Raw genomic sequence first — 15,327 nt, forward strand, 5'->3', positions numbered from 1 at the left:
ATCCTTATCAAACAATTTAGGCTCTTATTTCGTGCTGCGGACATGGACCAGCCCCTGACGCTTTGAGACCAAAATTGGCTTCGTCGCGCCGACGAAAATGTCAACGCAAAAGAGTGCAGAGCTTAAAAGTCTTGGAGCCGATGTGGTGAGACTGCACGGAAGGCTTTGGGGGCAGCAACAGCCGAAAATTGCAGACACCAAGTTGCAAAGCCAAGCTGTTGTGTAAGGCTATCACCAGTGGCCTCGGCCTGGGGCTGTCAGCTGCAGAAGGGGGCCACCGCGCTATGGTGCAGCTTTTGATCTTGAATTGCCGACGGAATGTCTTGCAGCTCGCCAAGTTCAAGAGTAAGCGCGCGACGCATAAGGCGTCGGGAGCTTCACCAGCGACTCCGAAGGCCGCAGCCCCGGCGTCCACCCCGCCGGCCGCACAGGTACGTGCAGCTGTGCCTCGGTGTCTCCACACGCTCGACAACACCGGCGTCTGACTCCCGTTGCAGGTGAACGGAAAGGTCGATGTAACAGCCACGTCCACGGCTGCTGATGTGCCCCAGCTGGTACGTTGGAAGGCCAGGGGCCTGAGCGGGAGGGTCGTGGGCTGTCGCAGCTGCGCTTGTCTGCGGACTGTAGGAGGGGCCCCCGTCCTATGGCTGGCAAGCCACTGCGCACACGCGCTCCAAGTTGATATCTGAATCTGAACAACATGTGCAGGCCGCCCCTGCATCGCCCCTGCGCACCGTCCCGCCGATGGGCGACGACGCTTCGGAGCCGGTCACTCCGCCGCCTGCAGCGGCGGCGACACCGGACGAGGACACACATCTGACCCCTCAAGCTTCCGCTGCCTCTGGCGCCGCGCCCGTGGAGGCGACTCAAACAGTGGAACCCGAGGCAGTAGCCAGCAGATCCACTGTGGAGAAGCCTTCCGAGCAGCTAGCAGCTGCACAGGCCACGCAGCCGGTGCCCGAGCCCCAGTGGTCGCAAACCAGGGCCGTGGCGCCAGCTCTGCCGGAGCCGGCTGCCGCCATCGAGGACGCCCGTCTAGGCGAGCTTCAGGCGGAGGTGGAGCGGCTGCGGCGGGAGGTGGCGGAGGTGGGCGCCAGCAAGGCGGAGCTGGCGGCGCACGTGGCCACGCTTAGCTCGGCGCGCGAGGACCTAGAGGCGCAGGTGGGCTCGCTGCGGACGCAGCTGGAGGCGGCAACGGCGGCGCACGGTGAGGGCAGCGGCCAGGTGGCGGCGCTGCAGGCGGAGGTGGAGGAGCTGCGGGAGCTGCAGCGCAAGACCAAAGAGGTAAGGCCAGGGGTGCGTGGGTATGTCCCAGGCGGTGTCTTGCAGCGGGCAGAGCAGGGAAGTCCTGACTGCGGGGGCGTGGCCGCCCATGGGTAGAGGCAAGAGCCAGGCAAGCACACGCGTTGATGCTGTCTTGTGGTGTGTTTGACGATGCCTGTGGCGTCTGCTGCAGGAGCTTGCGCACTGGGAGGCCCTGCACGCGGAGCTGCGATCGCAGCTGGAGGCAAAGGACGCCGAGCTGGCGGAGGCGCGCGTGGCGGCGGCGGAGCTGCAGCAGCTCAAGGAGCAGCTGGGCGGCGAGGACGTGGGCGCGCTGGTGGCGCGGGCACAGCAGGTGTAATTTAGAACTCATCTCTCGCAGCTGGACGGTGGCCCTGATTGCGGGTGATTGGGTAGCAACCCGAACACGGCCATTTGCGTGGAACGGTGGGCGTGGGGCAGTAACTGACCTTGATGATCTTGGGCCGCAGGCAAGCGTCCTGGAGACCAAGTATGAGAAGCTGAAGGAGGAGGGCAAGGTCCGGTTTGATAAGCTCAAGGAGCAGAGCAACCACCGCAAGGCGGAGCTGGCGGAGGCGCGACAGCAGGTGGGGGTCCTTTTAGCGCAGTGTACACACGCGTGCTCTTGGCTCATGCGATCGCCACACAACTGCGGTTGGCATCCTCGTCACCATGCTCCCCATCGCCGCGCTCCCATATTGCAGCTGGCTTCCCTGGCCCAAGAGAAGGAGGCGCTGGAGGCCCGGCTGCAGGCGGACGCGGCGGGTGCGGAGAGCGGCGCTGCGCAGGTGGCGGAGCTGGTCGCCGCGCAGGCGGAGCTGCGGCAGCAGCTGGCCGACGTGGCCGCGCAGCGGGACCAGCTGGCGGCGGAGCAGGAGCAGCTGCGCCCAGCTGCCGACCGCGTGCCGGAGCTGGAGGCGCGCGCCGCCGAGCTGCAGGCGGCGGTGGAGGCGGCGCAGGCGGCCGCCGCTGCGGAGTTGGAGAGGCGTGCGGGTGCCGACGCGCGCGTTGCGGCGCTGGAGGCGGAGCTGGCGGAAGCGAGGCAGGGCGGCAGCGCGGCCATGCAGGCGCTGGAGGCGGAATGCGCTGCGCTGCGGGCGTCGGTCGCGGAGCTGGAGGCGCGCGCCGCCTCACAGGCGGCAGAGCTGCAGGCGAAGATCCATGGCCTGACCGCTAGTTGTGAGGCTCAGCGGGAGGAGGCGGAGGCGAGCGACGCCGCGGCAGCAGCGCTGCGCGCAGAGCTTGAGCAGCTGCGCGCGGAGCTCAGCGCGCGCCCCGGCAGCGACGCCGTCGCGTCGGCTGTGGCTGCGGCGGAGGCCGCAGCACGCGAGGCACACGAGGCAGCGCTGGCGTCCTTGAATGCGCGTGTGTCGGAGCTGGAGGCGGAGCTGACTCGGACGAACGAGGAGCTCACCAAGGAGAAGGCCTCGTTGGCAAAGGGCAAGGCGGCGTTCAAGAAGGCCAAGGAGGAGCTGGCGAAGGCAAAGGAGGAGGTCGCGGCCGCGTCAGCCGGCGGCGGCGCAGCGGCGGCAGCGGCTGAGGCGCGGGCGGCAGCGGCGGCGAAGGAGGCTCAGGAGGCGCGGGAGGCGGCGGCGCAGGCGCGGGAGGAGGCCCGGGGCCTGAATGCCCAGCTGGCGGAGGTGGCTGAGCAGCTGAGCTCGCTCAAGCAGAAGCTGGAGGTGCGCTGGTATGGGAGCAACTATGGGTGTGGGTATGGTTGCATTGTGGATGCGGCGGAGGTTGCGATCCGTTCCAGAGGGTGTATCGCCTGCGTGGGCATACGGCTTGCGCTCAGTCGACCCTCTCACCTCCTGCACAGGTATCGGAGGGCTCCATAGAGGACCTGCGCGCCCAGCGTGAGGCTCTGCGGACGGACAACGAGCAGCTCCGCTCTGACAACGAACAGCTGCAGCAGCAGTACAGCGAGCAGGTGTGTGATATGCGCACAAGCGGCCTCCCCTAGTCCAGGTGTGGGCTTGTTGCGCCTCAGGACCGCTGGGTGTCGCGCGCCGCCCACCAAGCTTCCATGCCCAGTGCCCGCTGCCACCGACGCCAACCCCCAACCCTGCAACTTTGCTTTTCGTGGTCTACTGCTGTCGCCGCCCCAACGCAGGCCGACGCCCAGGACCAGATGGAGGCCAAGCTGGTGCAGCAGGCGGCGCAACTCAAGGACGTGAAGGAGGCGCTAATCGAGGCGGAGGCGAGGGTTGCGGAGGCTGAGGCCGCCGTACACGCCGAGCTCGAGGCGCAGCTGGCGGAGCTGGCGCAGCGCGCCGCCGACGCCGAGGCGCAGGCGGAGGCGCGGGCGGCGGAGCTGGAGGAGGCGCGTGGCGCGTACCGCCTGGCGTCGGAGCAGGTGGCGAGCGACCAGGCGGCGGTGGAGTCGCTGCGCGGCGAGGTGTCAGACCTGCAGTCGTCGCTGGCGGAGGCGGAGGCGCACTCGGGCGAGCTGCGGCACAGCCTGCAGGCGGAGAAGGCCGCGCTGGCCTCGCTCAGCGCGCAGCTGTCGGAGGCGCAGGAGGCGGCGGAGCGCGAGCGGCAGGAGCTGCAGGAGGCCGCGGCCGCCGCCGCCTCGCGCACCGCGGAGCTGCAGGCCGTGCTCAGTGACGCGCAGGGCGCGCTGGCCAAGGCGGCGGAGGAGCTGGAGGCGGCGCGGCGCGAGGCGGCGGGCGCGGCCGAGCTGCAGGCGCGCGTCACGGAGCTGGAGGCCAAGGTCGCTGACCAGAACAGTCGCATGGCCACCGCCAAGTCGCAGTTCGGCAAGATGAAGGAGGAGAAGGCCAAGCTGAAGGAGCGCGTTGGCGAGCTGGAGGCCAAGCTGAAGGAGGCGCAGGTGCGGGGTTTTGGATCTCAGGAGAAGTGTAAGAGCTGGCCAACTTGGGGGCAAACGTACAGAGAGGCGTTGTGCGCGGTGACAAGGTCGCATACTGGCATGGCCTGGGCTTCAGGCGGGCCGTTTGCGATGGTGACTGGTCGCCCCCTGACACACACGCCGCATGCGGCCCCGCGTGTGCCGTACAGGCCAACGCCGAGTCCAGCGCTCAGGTGGAGCAGCTGCAGGAGCGCTGCGCCGAGCTCATGGCTGAGGCCGACGGCCTGCGCTCACGGCTGGAGGAGGCCCAGGCTGCGGAGCAGGCAGCCTCACAGCGCGCCGCCGACGCCGAGGCCGGCGCCGCTGCTGCTGCTGAGCGCGTAGCGGGCCTGGAGGCTCAGCTCACGCGGCTGGCGGAGGCACAGGCGGTGCTGCAGGGCGAGGTTGCAACCTCGCAGGCGGCCGCCACCGAGGCGGCGGCGGCGCGCGAGGCTGCCGAGGGCCTTGCCGCCGAGGCCAAGGCGGAGGCTGAGGCGCTTGCTGAGCGACTTGACTCTAGCAAGGAGCAGGTGGCGGCGTTGAAGGAGGCGGTGGAGGAGCAGCAGGCGGAGAACGAGGCGCTGCGCCGCAGGTCGGATGAGGCGGTGGAGAAGGCCGAAGCGGCGGCGGTGGAGACGGCGGGGCTGCAGCAGAAGCTGGAGCAGGCCAAGGCGGAGGCAGAGGCGCAGATGCAGGAGGTGGAGGAGCTGCGGGCGGCGCTGGCCAAGGCAAGTGAGGCCGGTGGGGAGGTCGCGCAGGTGCTGCAGCAGCAGCTGGAGGAGGCGCGGGCGGCGGCGGAGGCGGCTAAGGCGGAGGCGGAGGCGCAGCTGGCGGAGCTGGCGCGGCGCGCCGCCGACGCCGAGGCACAGGCGGAGGCGCGGGCGGCGGAGCTGGAGGAGGCGCGGGGTGCGTACCGCCTGGCGTCGGAGCAGGTGGCGAGCGACCAGGCGGCGGTGGAGTCGCTGCGCGGCGAGGTGTCAGACCTGCAGTCGGCGCTGGCGGAGGCGGAGGCGCACTCGGGCGAGCTGCGGCACAGCCTGCACACCAGGGCGGCGTTGCTGGCAGAGGTGCAGGTAAAGGCTGACACGGCGGCTGAGGAGCTGGAGGCGGTGCGCCAGCAGCTGCAGGAGGCACAGGACGCGGCGACCGCCGCCAACGCGGCTGAGGTGGAGGGCCTGCGCCGCCAGCTGGCGGAGGCGGCCATCACCAAGGCCGCATCGGACGTGGTGGATGACGCGCTGGTCGCGGCGGAGGCGGAGAGCCTGCGCTCCGCGCTGGAGGAGACGCAGCAGCGCTGCGCAGAGCTGCAGCAGCAGCTGGCGGCGGCGCAGGAGGCCGTGGTGGCGGCCAAGGCGGCCGCGGCGACCGACCCGCGCCACAGCGAGGCCGGCACCGACGTCGGCGTGGAGGCGGTTCTGGAGACGGCGGTGGGGGCAGCGGAGCGGGATGAGCTGGCGAAGCAGCTGGCGGAGGTGCAGCGCCGCGCCGACGAGCAGGCCGACGAGGTGGCGAGGCTACAAGGCCTGCTGGCGGCGGCCACCGAGCAGCTCCAGCAGCAGCAGCAGCAGGTGCAGCCGCAGCAGCAGCCGGAGCCCCACCAGCAGCCAGAGCCTGCGGCACCCACAGACGCTGCGCCCGAGCCAGTGGCGGTCCAGCTGACAGAGCGCGCGCTGCCCCTGTTCGGCGGCGCCGCGGACGACGACGCCGGCAACGACGCCATCGCGGAGATGCTGGCCGCGGACGGCGGGTGGAACAACGACGCCGTATTTGACGCGATTGGCGAGGGCACGGACGCTTCTGACGCCCCGGTCGCCTCCGCGCCCACTGCGCAGCCGGCATCCGCGTCTGTGCCTGCTGACGCAGCTACGCCTGAAGCTGCGCCGGCGCTCACCACTGCCGCGGAGCTGGGGGCGCTGCAGGCGTCGCTGGCGGAGGCGCGCCACAAGGCGTCGCAGCTGGAGTGGCGCGTGTCGGAGCTGGAGTCGGAGCTGGAGGAGGCGCAGACCAGCGCCATGGACGCCGCCGACGCTCAGGACCGCTGCGAGCTGCTGGAGGAGGCCTGCAAGACGCTGCGGGCCCAACTGGAGGAGGCGCAGCAGGCGGCTGCAGCCTCGGCCTCGGCCGCGGGCGCGGGTGCAAACGCTGTGGCAGAAGCTGGGCAGGCGCAGGCGGTGGCGGTGGCGGAGGCAGCAGCAGCCGCCGCGGCGGCGGAGCTGGATGCCGCGCGCGGGCGGGTCTCGGAGCTGGAGGCGGCGCTGGTGGCGGCGGAGGCGCGCTTTGCGCAGCAGGAGTCCGAGCGGGCTCTGGAGTCTGGGCCGACGAGCGAGGAGGCGGACGCGCTGCGGATGCGTGTTGCCGAGCTGGAGGAACAGCTGGCGCAATCGCACCTGGGCGCGGAGGCGGTGCAGGCGCAGCTGGCGCAGGTGGAGGCGGAGCTGGCGGCAGCCAGGGACGCCTCGGAGGCCACCGTCGCGGAGCTTGCGCAGGCGCAGCAGGCCGCGGAAGCGGCGCAGGAGCAGCGGCGCCGGGTGGAAGCGGAGCTGGAGGAGGCGCAGGTGCAGGTGCTGCAGTCGGACGGTCGGGCCGCGGAGGCGGAGAGCCAGGCGGCGGCGCTGCAGGCGCAGCTCAGCGCGGCGTCCGAGGGCGCCTCCGAGCAGGTGGTAGTGCTGCAGAGCCAACTGGAGCAGGCGCAGGCGGCCCGGGCCGAGGCGCAGGCCGCCGCGTCAGAGGCTGCGTCTGCAGTGGCGCAGCTGCAAGCGGAGGTGGCGGCAGCGGCGGAGCGCGAAGCGGGCCTGATTGCGGAGCTGGAGGCGGCGCGGGCGGCAGCGGCGGAGGCCGCGCAGGTGCAACACGAGGCGGCTCGGCTGCAGCAGGAGGTGGCGGCGGCGGCGGAGCGGGAGGCGGTGCTGGCGGCGGAGCTGTCTGCGGTGCGGGCAGCGGCGGAGCAGGACGCCAGCGCTCGGTCGGCGGAGTCGCAGCTGGTGACGGACCTGCAGCTGCGCTGCGGCCAACTGGGAGAGGAGCTGGAGCGCGAGCGGGCAGCATGCGCGCAGGTACGTGTCGCACGCGCACGCGGTCGAGCCACGCTGCGCAGCTTGGCACGCGAACGCTCGTTTCGGCTGAAGTACATTCCCACCACTCCTTTTCTTATTAGCAGTACCCGCCCCGTGCTGTCCAAGCCATCCATCGTCACTGCCTCTGCCCTCAACATGCAAAACGTCCCTTCTTGATCATGCGCACGCGCACTTCCTCACAGGTTGCCGAGGAGGCGGAGTCGCTCCGCGCCTCGGAGGCCGACCTGCGCGACGCCGCCGACCGACTGGAGGCGGAGCTGCTGCAGGCGCAGGCGGCGGCGGCGGCCGACCGGGAGCAGCTGGCGGCGGCGGCGCAGCGCGCGGGTGAGCTGGAGCAGCTGCTGGCAGCCGCCGCCGCGGAGCGCGAGCAGCTGGCGGCCAGTGTGGCGGGCGGCGCCAGTGCGGCGGAGGAGCAGCTGGCGGCGGCCACGGCGCGGGTGGCGGAGCTGGACCAGCGCAGGGCGCAGCTGGAGGTAAGTGCTGCGCTGTCGCACACGCACACGCGGGTTGCGGCTCCGTGGCTCTTGACGCTGCTGAACTGCCCGGTCATGTTCCTCCAATGTGTGTCCTCTCTCCAATGTGTGTCCTCTTCGTGCGTCGTCTCTGCGGATGACTTGATGCTGACGCTGTGCTGGCGCGCGACTGGGGCGCGGGTGTGCAGGCGGAGCTGGCCCGCCACGGCTCCGAGCTGGCGCGGGTGCGCACCGAGAACGAGGAGCTGGAGGGCCGCTGCCTGGGGCTGGACGCGCTCTGCCAGCAGCAGGCGGAGCAGCTGGCCAGCAGCGCAGCGGCTCTGCAGCGGGCGCAGGTGCGGTTTGTCTAGGGGCGGGTAGACGTTCATGTGGAGGACGGAGGGAGAAGACGGAGTGGTTGGGGCGGGTTGGAAGACCGGAGGTCCCATGGCAAGCAGGGCATGGTTTGGGACAGTAATGGGGATAAGCGTGGGGGATTAGGTTGTCGTCCAATTGCATCGGGACTGACTTGAATGCGCCCGCGGTGGATCACGACACGCCCACGGGTTCGGGATGCCGACGTACGTGATGTTTTGTCGCCTGTGGCCCCCTGGTCCCGCAGGAGCAGGCCCACGCGCTGCAGGTGCAGGCTGCAGAGGCGTCCACCCAGGCGCACGCCTTGGCAGAGGCGCAAGCGCACGTGCAGCAGCTGCAGGCGCGCCTGGAGGATGCGGGCCGCGCCGCCGCAGCCGCCTCGCAGCGTGCCGCCGCCCTCTCCGCACAGGTGGAGCAGCAGCACGCCGCGCTGGCGGAGGCGTCCGTGCAGGCGGAGGCGCAGCGCCAGGCGCACCAGCAGCAGCTTGCAGCGGTGCACGAGCAGCTGGCGGCAGCACAGGCGGCAGCGGCGGCGCAGTCGCAGTCGCGCTCGCTGCCGCCCTCCGTCGGGCACCAGCAGGGGCACGCGGCGGCGGAGCTTGCAGCGCTCAGGGCGGCGCACGAGCAGGTGCAGCACCAGTTCGCGGCCGCCGGCGCCGAGGTGGAGCGGCTGCGGGCGGCGGGCGCGGCGACGGTCGATGGCGTGGCGGCAGGCAGCGCGGGCGTGCAGGAGCTGCGGCGGCAGGTGGCGGAGCTGACGGCGGAGCGGGCGACGCTGGTGTCCAGGTGGATGCAGCGGGGCGTGCCAACCGCTGCATTACTACTGCTGCTGCCGTATACGGAATTCAGGAGGGGAGCCTAGGGAAACAGGGCCCATGCTCTGCCCACGTGAAGGGGCTGGTGCCAGCACACGAGTATGCAAACATCACGGCCACTCAACACACCCTTCCTTACACACCTGTTCCTCTGGACGTCGGCATTTCCATGTTTCACACAGACCGTTTGCATAAATGGCTAATTGGCTACCCTCGCAGGGCCAACCAGGTGGACGGGCTATTGGCGGAGCTGGAGTCGCAGCGCCAGGCGCGCGGGCAGCTGGAGGTGGCGCTGCGGGTGGAGCAGCGCCGCGCGCAGGAGTGGTACGCGCAGGCCGCGGGTGCGGGCGGCGCCGGGGCCGGCGCCGCCGGGGGCGCCGCCAGCGTGAGCGCCAGCCCGGCCCGTGTGGCGGCGGCCGCGGCGGACAAGAAGCGGGACGAGACGGCGAGCCAGCTGGTGGGCGTGTACGACCCGGAGAGCGCGGTGCTCCAGGTGCGGGCTTGCGGAGGGGGTTGTAGATACCAGCCCAAACGGGGGGTGCGGGAGGCATTGTTTGGGGCGTGTGGGTGTGGCAGTATGGGCATGCAATTACAGCAGCACGGCCCCTGGTTGCGGGCGCTTGCTGTTTGCAGCGAGTATTGTGGGACACGGGGTCGCGAGCGCTGCCGTCCCCTTGTCGCCGCCACCCCGCCCTAAACCCAAACCCCAAACCCCAAACCCGCCGCACCTGCTCCCAGGGCGCCTCCACCACCTTCCAGCCCCTGTCGGGTCTGCTGCGCGGCAACTGCCCGCCCGCCGCCGCCTCGGTGCTGGTGGCGGCGGCGCGGCTGCACGACAAGCTCACGGTGGCGCTGTACTGCCGGCCCACGGCTCGGCTGCTGTTCAGCGCCTACATCCTGCTGCTGCACATCCTGGTCATGCTGTGAGGATGTGCTGGGGCTGTTAGTATTAAGGTGGTGATGAATGCAAGAGCTTAGTGCGGGTATAGCATGTAGCAGCGAGTCGCAGCGTTCAAGGGCGGGTATAACATATAATAAGTGGGGGCATGGCTGTTGGGGAGGAACGCACAGCAAAGAAGCGGGAGATTCATAGGCCTTAATAGACATCCTAGGACGGTAGGTGGACGTGAGGTGGTGGTGATAGGGACTGGAAGCGCGTTTGGTCGCTAGGCAGTACGACATGCATATGTACCTGGCTCAACTACGAAATGTTTCGCTTGCCTAGGAGCTAGGGACGCGAGGTGCATGCGTGGGTGCTTGGAATGCGAGCTGGCTGAGACCAGGAGAAGTACTTCATCATGTGTAAGCGGACCCGAATCCAGCCTGTTGGCATGAACCCAGTCCCGAATCTGGGCACATCTAGCGATGCGCTTGTGACGTGTTCCGCTGAGGAAAGCAACATGTTGTCAGGCAGGACGACAGCCGTTAGCCGTGGGCTGTACAAGCTCGGGCCCCGTTGACCCACCCCCTCACGAGCACACATACCGTATCACCTTGCCATAAAGTCCACATCGCATCACTCCTACATCTGCACATCGCCTTCTCGCCCTCATACCGGCCCATGCTCCACGGCCATACAGCCCCCACAACCACGTTCAACGTTAACCCCCACAACCACGCCCTCTTCGCAAGCGCGCAGCATACACGCGAACCACCGATCTCGCAGGAGCTCCTGCGCGCGCCCTTGCAGCCCGCAGCTGCTCACGCGGGTGCGGGTGGCGGCACCACCACGCCGCCCTCCGGCACCGCGCCCGCGCCCGCCCTGTCCGGCAGCTGCTCGATGATGTCGTCCTCGCTGGTGGACATGAGCGCCTCGTAGGCCTTTTGGATCTCCTGGAACTTGGCCTTGGCCTGGGGGGAGGAGGAGCAGCAGCAGGAGGCGCAGGAGGAGGAGCAGGAGCACGAGGAGGAGGAGGGGGGCAGGAAGGAAGTGGGACGACAGAGGAGTAAAGTAACAGAGGGGACTGGCGACAGGCCGCTGGCTGTGAGTGCATGGTTGGGGCCCCGGGAGCAGCGGTCTTGACTGTGCAGGCTTCTGACCAGGGCGCCCGCCTCCCGCCCACCGCCCCCATTGCCCAAAGCCCTGCAGCCCCCAGCCCGCCAGCCCGCTGGCTACCCGGCCACACCTCCCGCTGGCCCCCCTCCACTCCACTCCACTATGCACCCGCCCCTCGGCTGCCTCACCCCCCTCCGGCGCCCTCACCTCCTCCTGGTTGTCGGGGTGCTTGTCGGGGTGCCACTGCATGGCCAGGCGCCGGTAGGCCTTCTTCACGTCCAGCTTGGAGGCGCCCAGCGCAACCTCCAGCAGCTCGTAGTGCTGAGGGGGGGGGGGCGGCGGCGGGAGGGGGGAGAGGGGCGGCGGTGTGGCGAGGTGGGAAGGAGGACCGGTGGAGAAGAGTAGGGAGTGCAAGAGAGAGTGCGGCTGGGCACAGGAGGTGTGTGTGTGTGTGTTGACGGGTTTAAGGGCGGTACGGGAGCAGGCGCAGGTCAATCACAGGCTCGAACCGCGCCCGGTAGTCAGCGGCGGCGCGGCTGCCACCCCGCAGCAAGCCGCCCCAGGCCCCCGGTGCCTCGCCAACCCCCGTCCGCACCTTGGCGTGGCGCAGGTGGTAGAGCATGCGCTCGCGGCGCTTGGCCTCGCGCTTGCGCTCGTACTCCTTCTCGCGGTTGCGCTGCTTCTGCTCCTTGTTCTCGATGGCCTCCATGATCATGCGTTCAGCCATCTCCACAGACTGCGGGTTTGGGACAGGCGGAGAAAGGAGCTTGTGTCGCAACGTACCATGGGCCCGCACTGTCAAGACATCCTGTGCAAGTTTGCCTGAGTAGGTAGGTGCTGTATGCAAGTCCAAACCCGAGGAAAAAACCCTGGCTCGACACCACCACACCCACCTTCTCGTCACCGAACAGCAGGATTGTCTTGAGCTTCTTCTCACCCGAGGCTGTGGGGGTCGGCAAAGACAGGTTCACATGCAGATACAGCGTCTCGCCACGGCCCCATGCCCTGTTTACGCCAGGCCGTGTCACCACCCTCCACATGTACACATTCGAACGTCGTGGGACCTAGGATGCCAACAACCGCTTGCGTGTGCCCCAGGCAGCGCCAGAGCCAGCGACAGAGCCAGCGCCAGAGGCAGCGCCCCAGGCAACGACAGAGGCAGCGCCCGCAGCTCTCTCGCTCACCATTGGCCATGGCCGCCTCCATGTCGGCCTTGAGGCCCTCGCCAAAGCCCTTGTTAAGCTCCTTGTCGTCCTTCTTCACCTGAGCGACACATCGAGGAAACAGGAATAGGAATAAGCATGTTGGAGTTTAGTCGGACAAAGCTCAAAGCAAATGTGTGTGTACTGCATTGTAAGCGTGGCGCAAAGGCAGGCAGTGATGGTAGGTGCGAGAGATGAAGAGGGTGCGAGGAGTGGTTGTGGTTTGAGAGCAGCACATACACATGCGCACCTGCACTCGCGCCTTGGACTTCTTTTGGATCTCCTTGATCTTCTCGCCGCCAGGTCCGATCACCAGCTTGACCTTGTTGGCGGGGATCTGCAGGTGGTCACACGGGGGTGGGCGTCATGGAAGGGGCAGCCGTGTGCAGAAGGAAAGTCGGAAGAAAGTGGGCCGTTGCAGGCAGGTTTACAGGTGCAATACTATGTGCGTGTCGCATCGCACACCACACGCACACATATACTGGCACTTTCCCCTTGTGCTTCCCGTACATATACAATCCTCTTACATACACACCTGTATCTCCAGGTCCGGGTTGGCGTCTGGGTCGTCATCGTCGGACAGCTCCTCCAGCAGCTTGAGCGAGGGCAGCGCTGTGGAAGGCATTGCGGAGGGGAGGGCATTGCGAGGTGAGGGCAGCGGGGAACAAGGTAAGAGCAGCGAGAAAAGGATCCGCGGAGGAAAGCGGAGTGGGAGTCGGAAGTGGGCGGATAAGGAGGCCAGCAGGCTTCTTCAGCCCTCCCACCTCCTCACTGCCGCCCGCCCGCCTTCCTGCCCCACCCCTTCTCATCCTCCCTCCTCAAGCGAGCGTAGAAAACAACCCCCACCCCGCCCTACCCCACCCGATCCCACTTACCTCCCGTGACTTCGCAACCCCACCCTCACCGCCACCGCGACCCTTCTCACCCTTGCCCGACGCCAGCTGCTCCGCCATCTTGCGCCGTTCCTCCTGCCGCCGCGCCTCCTCCTGCGCCTGCCGCTGCTTCACCTCCGGCAGCACCTCCGCCGCCATGAAGGCGTCCAGCGGGTCCTCGTCGTCAGCGGCGGCGCGCGCCTGCAGGTTATCATGGGCGTGGGGAAGTGTTGGCACGTCCATCCCATATTTCCATGAGAACAGTTAACAAGAGAGCTAAGAACACGCGGGAAACCGGGATGGATGGGAGCGGTGTGGATATTTGAAAGGCGAAAGCGGCGAGGCCGGCAGGCCGGCAGCGTGCAGGCCGCCCCGACCAGTGGGGCAAGGCCGTGTGGGCACTGGCTGCTGCCGGTGGCGCTGGCTGTGCCCACCAGCCCAATTCCACCCGGCTGGCACCCAGCACCCAGCCCCGCCAGCCGGCTTGTGCGATGCGCAGCCCACGCAGGCAACCACAAATGCAGGCCCCATTTGACCATCCCCTCCGTCCACCGCCTTCGCTCCCCGTCCTTCGCCCGCCTCCGGAGCCTCATGTGCATCTCCTCCACCACCCCTCCACCGCCCCTCCACCACCCCTCCACCACCCCTCCACCATCCCTCCACCACCCCTCCACCACCCCTCCACCACCCCTCCACCGCCCCTCCACCACCCCTCCACCACCCCTCCACCACCCCTCCACCGCCCCTCCACCACCCCTCCACCACCCCTCACCGCCAGCTCGGCATCATGCTCCGCGTCCTTCAGCTTCTTGGCCTTGATCTGTGTGGGGGTAGGTGCCAGGACGGGCCAAGGCGTCAAACACGCGGCAGTTTTGGGGGTGAGGTGCCTGGCCCCAACGAAAAAGTCCCGTTCTGGGGAGGCGCCAAGGCGCCAAGCATATGGCGATGGACGTGCGCATGTAGCGCTTCCGCACTGGACCCAGCGGCAGCATTACCTGACCCATACGGCCATACCGTGCCCCGTCCACCCCCACCCCCACGAGTTCGTTGCCGTGTGCTTTGGACTCAATTCCGCTCAACCCATTCCACACCGTCCGCCAGGTACACGCACACGGACACGCAAACAGACATGCACACGCACACGCCGCCCCCCCCCCCCCCGCCGCCCCGCCCACCCCCGCGCACCGTGGGCGGCACGTAGTTCCGGTCCTTCATCATCATCTCCCGAATGGCCGCCGCCCGCATCTCCGCCTCCTTAGCCGCCCGGTCCGCCTCCTCCTCCTCCTCGTCATCCAGACCAAACCCGCCGCCGCCGCCGCCCGGCCGCCGCCCGGCCGCCGCCGCTGCTGCCGCCGGCGCCGCCGCCTGCGGCGCCGGTGCAGCGGCTACAGCCGCTGGCGCCGCTGCTACAGCCGCTGCGCCCTTGCCGACCAGCTCCGGGTCTTCCCAGGGCATCCACACCTTGCTACTGCCCCCCGGTCCCGCTGCAGCCGGCGCTGGTGAAGCGGCTGCAGCTGCGCCACCAGCACCCCCAGCACCAATAGCGCCACCGCCGCCCATCTTGGCCTTCCAAGCGGCTAGGCGAGCAAGGCGGTCCGCTTCGGCGCCGCCGCTGGCACCCGCGCTGGCGCCCGTGCCTGCTGACGCATTGGCCTCCGCCGCGGCCGGCGGTTGGCTGCCCCCCGCGCTGCGCTCCCGGCCCTCGCGGGGCGCCCTGTCCCTGTCCCTGTCCCTGTCCCTGTCACGGTCTCGCCGGTCTCTGGACCGAGAGCGACTGCGGCGGCTCCTGTCGCGGTCTCGTGAGCGAGAGCGGGAGCGGCGGCGGTCGCGTTCAGACCTATCCCGCGAGCGGCTGCGGCGACTGCAGGGTAAAGGGCAGACGTGCAGCGTGTTAGGCCCTGCCCCTGGCCCCAACGAGCCAGACTGCGTCGAACTCATGGGCCCCAGGCGACGGACCCCAAAGCAGTCACATAAAGGCTTTTACAAATGCAACCAGCATTTAAAGAAGCCTGCTCAGAACGTACCGGTCCCTGCGATCCCGCTCAGACCGGTCTCGGTCCCGGCTCCTGCTTCTGCTGTGATGTGACCGCTTTGAGCGTTCACGGCTCCTGCTCCTGCTCCGGCCCATTTTCCCGCAGCAAGCCGGCGGGCGCGAGGCTCCTCTTTTTCCCGCTCTGCCTAACCTTGCTACACCAGTTATAATACGGTCATTGAGTTCAATACACGAACGAAGCTTGTGTCGGTACTTTATCCAGGTGCGTGAACGACTCGCCAAAAACGTTCCAGCTGCGTTGCCGTCGCGTACACAGTCCTATAAATGAATAAAGGCACAATTGCATGTGCGTTGAGCTTTGCAGACACACCAAAAGGGATTATGATAAGCGAGTTGCGAACGTTCCGGCCTTC

The 15,327-nt window shown here is 68.5% G+C and overlaps 2 protein-coding genes across 2 annotated transcripts; one reads left to right on the forward strand and one right to left on the reverse strand.

Moving 5' to 3' along the window:
* The first annotated feature begins 34 nt into the window (after positions 1–34).
* On the forward strand, positions 35–10,169 carry CHLRE_12g560450v5 (uncharacterized protein). The gene is made up of 15 exons (XM_043069167.1): positions 35–145; positions 330–431; positions 498–554; positions 709–1,284; positions 1,457–1,618; positions 1,755–1,871; positions 1,989–2,963; positions 3,104–3,214; positions 3,398–4,117; positions 4,306–7,188; positions 7,392–7,682; positions 7,871–8,017; positions 8,284–8,822; positions 9,071–9,344; positions 9,590–10,169. Exons 1-15 carry the CDS (start codon positions 98–100, stop codon positions 9,776–9,778), a joined length of 7,191 nt encoding a protein of 2,396 aa, XP_042918837.1. The 5' UTR covers positions 35–97; the 3' UTR covers positions 9,779–10,169.
* Positions 10,170–10,188: 19 nt separating this feature from the next.
* CHLRE_12g560400v5 (uncharacterized protein) lies at positions 10,189–15,294 on the reverse strand. The gene is made up of 11 exons (XM_043069166.1): positions 14,946–15,294; positions 14,107–14,782; positions 13,694–13,741; positions 12,975–13,122; positions 12,585–12,661; positions 12,300–12,386; positions 12,032–12,110; positions 11,741–11,790; positions 11,443–11,583; positions 11,055–11,168; positions 10,189–10,702 (listed from the first exon to the last, which is right to left on the reverse strand). The coding sequence occupies exons 1-11, from the start codon at positions 15,047–15,049 to the stop codon at positions 10,553–10,555; spliced, it is 1,674 nt and encodes a 557-aa protein (XP_042918838.1). The 5' UTR covers positions 15,050–15,294; the 3' UTR covers positions 10,189–10,552.
* Between the last annotated feature and the right edge of the window lie 33 nt (positions 15,295–15,327).

This window comes from Chlamydomonas reinhardtii, chromosome 12, assembly GCF_000002595.2.
Source record: "Chlamydomonas reinhardtii strain CC-503 cw92 mt+ chromosome 12, whole genome shotgun sequence".
In the NCBI taxonomy this organism is placed as follows: Eukaryota; Viridiplantae; Chlorophyta; class Chlorophyceae; order Chlamydomonadales; family Chlamydomonadaceae; genus Chlamydomonas; species Chlamydomonas reinhardtii.